We start from the raw sequence: 4,351 nt of genomic DNA, 5'->3' as shown, positions 1-4,351 counted from the left end.
AATTTACAAAAAACCAAAAAGGCCTGGATACCTTCCATGTTTTATCTGTTCCACATACATACTGTCCGGTTTCCATGAAAATAACTGATCCAGACTGTACCCTCATCACCTCTGAATTACACAAAGTTTATTATAAGGAATACTTTATAATAGATCTACCTACTTTAGAATTTAAAGACTAGCATGATCCTTTTCTGCCTCAGGCCAATGTTACCATAGCTCATTAGGTTTGCTACATAAACCAAAATACAGCTCCGCAGCAGAGAAATGATAGTCGCAAGTGCCACAGGGATGAGAAAAAAGTATTTCATGTAAGAACAGTAACTCTGGTATCCGAAAGGACGAAGCCGAGTTTTGAGATACTCCCACTGTACACAGATATAGAGTGAGTTATGAAAGAGAGTGCTTAACTTAGAAATTCAGAATTTATTTACAAGTTTTCACTAAAAGAAGGAAACAACATAAAACTCTCCTCCTGGATATACTCTACTCTGCAAAACACTGCAATTGAAGATCATTAAATTCATTTACACATTTTACAGATTTATCTTCGTATACAACAGCGTATGCTTTAGTCATCACGACGTCGGAAGAAGAGATGATAAACTAAGCTATTTTAACATGAAGAAACTGCCAGGTTTCCTTTGGCCACCCCCACTTTAAAAATAAGCTAAAACACCTTAGCAGAGGAACAGACGCAAGACTTCTAACTTTTCTAAAAAGATACATGAGAATCAGCCTTCTTCAATTCAGACCTGCTATATAACATTGGACCTAACCCAGCAGTCTTCCTTGAGACAAGATCTGTACCAAAGCCATTAGCGACATTCTCTGCAACAGAACTGCCGGATCATACTCATAGTTTCAATTTCAGCAAGCTGTTAATTTAACAAAGCAAGATGGAAGGCGGGGGAAGACGCAGCAGTAATAAAAGAGGCTGCAAATCTGCTGGTTTTTAACAAAGAATTGCATTTGATAAGGGCACAGTATTCCCCTCCCACACGTCCCAAGAAGCTCAGAATACAAACGGTTCCCCACTTCCAACACACTAATCACCACGCAGAAGTTTAACACACATTTTAAAAAGTATAATAATCCTTGACAGAACAGTAACAAATGCTAATCACTAACATCACCCGCTAGTCTAAATTAACACAGTCCCCCAGCTTTAGGTACAGCTTTTTTAGATTTTGCATAGCAATTGCACCTATTTTCCACTTCACCAGCAGCATAAAACATTATTGATTTTAAAAGACCAAACACCAAGAGAAAAATCCCGTTCTCAATCAAACCAGGAACATCCGACTTCCAATGTGAACTGAATCAGGCCTTTACCCAGCTAGTTTTTGTCCCCCTCAATATCACAACTGTACTTCAATAATTTGTAACATGTTTGTAGAGCCTAATTTGTATCCTCTTAAATCGTACTGTGGTAGTAATTGAACTAAAAAAACACTGCTGTTTTTCTTAATTTAAATATAAATTGGGAAGCGTACTGAAGGAAATTCATCCCTGAGTAACGAGACATTTAAAAACCGCATCCTATCGACAATCGTTGCAATATGTTACGACGCATACTCTAACAGTCAACGCTATTAACAGGCAGGCGGCAACAGAACTTGTCATAGTCCAATGTATTTGCAGCGTTGTTGCATTGATCCCACTATCTTGTTTAATGAAACTGCAAGTGAACATTAGGAAATAGGATAAATAGAAATAGTGTCTTTATTATTTTAAGATGAATGTCAAATTGACAGCTAAACCGTGCTGGATCCCAGAAAACTCAGAGCAGTGATGGTTAGCAACGTGCTTCTTTGGATGTCCGAAAGATTTTCACCAGGTATCTTCAACCAAACAACAACAGGAGAACGATTGTAACGGAGTTCACTGCTATTAACGGCACTGCAGAGAAAGGAGGAGAGTAATTGTGAAAATTTTCTTTTGCACATCACAAAGTGACAGAACTTTGTATTACCTTGGGAGACTACCTTTTAAGGAGCAAAATCAATCAAAAGTTAAAAAACACACTGAATTTTCCTACGCAAAAATCAGGGTTAGTGGAAGGAGCCAGGATCACAGCCTAGGATACTAAAAATAAGTAGGAAGCAACAGCATAAATATTTTTATATGGCCCATCATGTTTTAACTTTAACCAAAACAATCCTTTCTCCAAATGAAACCAAACCATCTCAAAGTCAGTTTCTATCCTTGGCTTTGCTGTGATTTAGAAGAAATGTATCACTTTTTACTCTGTGGTGAGCAAGACAGGTAAGATTTGTTAATTCTATCACCTACAGAGAGAATTTTTGGTGTGCTTTATAGCGAGGAAAACTATCAGTAACTTACAAATTAAGAGTCTGTTTTTTTCCCCCATCCTTTGAGGCACATAAGCCTGGCTTACCTTAAAGAATCGCAGGAATTACATTTCCCTCACCAGGTATTTCACATAAAATGGAATTTAGCCAAGGTGAAGCTAATTGCACACTCTGATTGATCTGATTGACCAAGCTTCCCCCCAGCTCCCAAACTCCGAGGAAAGACAAGACGCAGCAGCGGCACCACAAGCCAGAGTCAGAGTCAGGGAATGTTTCACTTTATCAAACTTAGGGCACCTTAGCTGGGACCTGCGCCCTCCTATACAGAGTCCACGCGTGAAGAAAGGATAGATTGGAAATGACGAGCAGAAATAGCAGCTGTTTGGTAAAAGAGAAGAGTCAAAATACTGATGTTACTTCAGTACAGAAAGCAGAAGCACAGAGACAAAACGGACAATAATGTTCAAACAAAAGATCGTCACCTTACCTCTCATAACGGTTCGTACAGATCGAATAAGGTTCGTTAGCTGTGCTTTAATTCCTGGTTCCTCTCCAAATCCTCCAATCCCTTGATCGCTTCCCCAGCCAACTGTGTCACATAAAAACAGCCAGACATGTTAGAAAAGAAACCCAAAACCACGCAACAAACGCTATCAGCAATATTAAAGAACGATCTATCTCAAATATGGTTAAGTTTATCACTAACATTAGAAAAACAAACTACAACCAAATCGCTTTAATTCAAGATTTTAAAACAATATGCTGTTAAACCTTTTAATGAATGCAACAGTAATGACAGATCAACGTTTCTGTAAAGGAAACCTTTACCTTTTTAATACGCTACTGTTCCCTGTGTGCCAGAGAAACAAATGAGTTTATTTGGACTGGAAAAAAATACCCACCAAAATAAAAACAAACAAACTACATCTGTTCATAGCCCTTTACCAGAAGATAAAATGGCAAATAACTGTTGAGTATGAAGGGATGGTTCAGCACCGAGAAACGAGCTGCACGACAGAAAATGGTCAGCACAGATTCCAAATTGGGATGAATATTTTTGTAACTGCTACGAAAACAAATGACTTGGGACCTCTTCAGAGGGCGACAGAAGTACTGCAGGTTTGCAAAGCCCTTCAAGGGAGAAACCCTTCCCAACCCACCGTGGGGAGGCAGCGTGTGGTCCCACTGACGGGACCAGCGATTTTTGAGTCCCCCCGGTCACAGCCCTTACCCATTTGGGGACGAGCGGAGCAGGGAGCAAGCGGCTCTTAATGTTCGAAGCTGCACTGTGCAACCTGCGAGTTTCTTTTCTCCAGAAACAACTTTTGAGCGTTTTTTTCCCTTTCTTGTCACCCTCACTCTGCTGGCAGCGGGCTGGGGGCAGTAGGTGAGTCCTCTCCCTCACCAGCCTTGCCAGCCGCTGCTTCCCACTGGGATGAGCTTGGAGTTATTCCCGAGTCTCCCGAGTCACCTGGGGCTGATAAGTGGCTTGACCCATCCTGTTAGTCCTCACATCCCCCTTTTCCTCGAGCTGCTGCTCATCAGGAAAGCAAGAGAAAACCCCAAACCGAGCAGATCCCTACTGGGGAACAGGAGAAAGGGACTGCCAAAAATTCCGAGCTCAGCCTGACTTGGAGAAGTCAGGATTCTTTGGATCAGGAAATCAGGAAACCTTGGATCACAGGTAATTTTTTCTGGGGCTTTGCACATCTTTGTGTCAGTGGCTTTTCTGTGTTTTGTGGGGTTTTGGTTTCTTTTAAAGGACAAGGGTGCCCAAAACCTTGGGGATCTTTCTTCAGTACCGCAGGAGCGTGAACGTGCAAAGGCTGCGAAGTGCTATCTCATCAAAAAAGGGCAGGACAAGATGAAAAACACCACCTCAACGTGATCGCAACTCTGACGCGCGGCACAAATGGAGTCAAAATGGTAGAAACGCACAGAAAAAAAAAAAAGAAAATTACGGGAAAAAAAGAGAGGCACAAAGCAACGACAGGAGCGACGTCAACCGCACCGGCAGAAAATTCAGCTTCACGACC

At 41.3% G+C, this 4,351-nt stretch overlaps 1 protein-coding gene across 1 annotated transcript; it reads right to left on the bottom strand.

Annotated features, from left to right (window-relative positions):
* Window positions 1-1,846: 1,846 nt before the first annotated feature.
* IER3IP1 (immediate early response 3 interacting protein 1) lies at window positions 1,847-2,904 on the bottom strand (the record flags this gene model as incomplete). Its single annotated transcript, XM_009587783.1, has 2 exons — window positions 1,847-1,902; window positions 2,803-2,904. Coding segments are annotated over 2 exons (158 nt in total), but the record flags the coding sequence as incomplete, so codon positions are not given.
* Window positions 2,905-4,351: the final 1,447 nt, after the last annotated feature.

The sequence above is a fragment of the Fulmarus glacialis genome, unplaced genomic scaffold (genome assembly GCF_000690835.1).
Source record: "Fulmarus glacialis isolate BGI_N327 unplaced genomic scaffold, ASM69083v1 scaffold5321, whole genome shotgun sequence".
Taxonomy (NCBI): domain Eukaryota; kingdom Metazoa; phylum Chordata; class Aves; order Procellariiformes; family Procellariidae; genus Fulmarus; species Fulmarus glacialis.
Note: the sequence above shows the minus strand (reverse complement) of the source record. Positions and strands in the feature narration are given on the sequence as shown.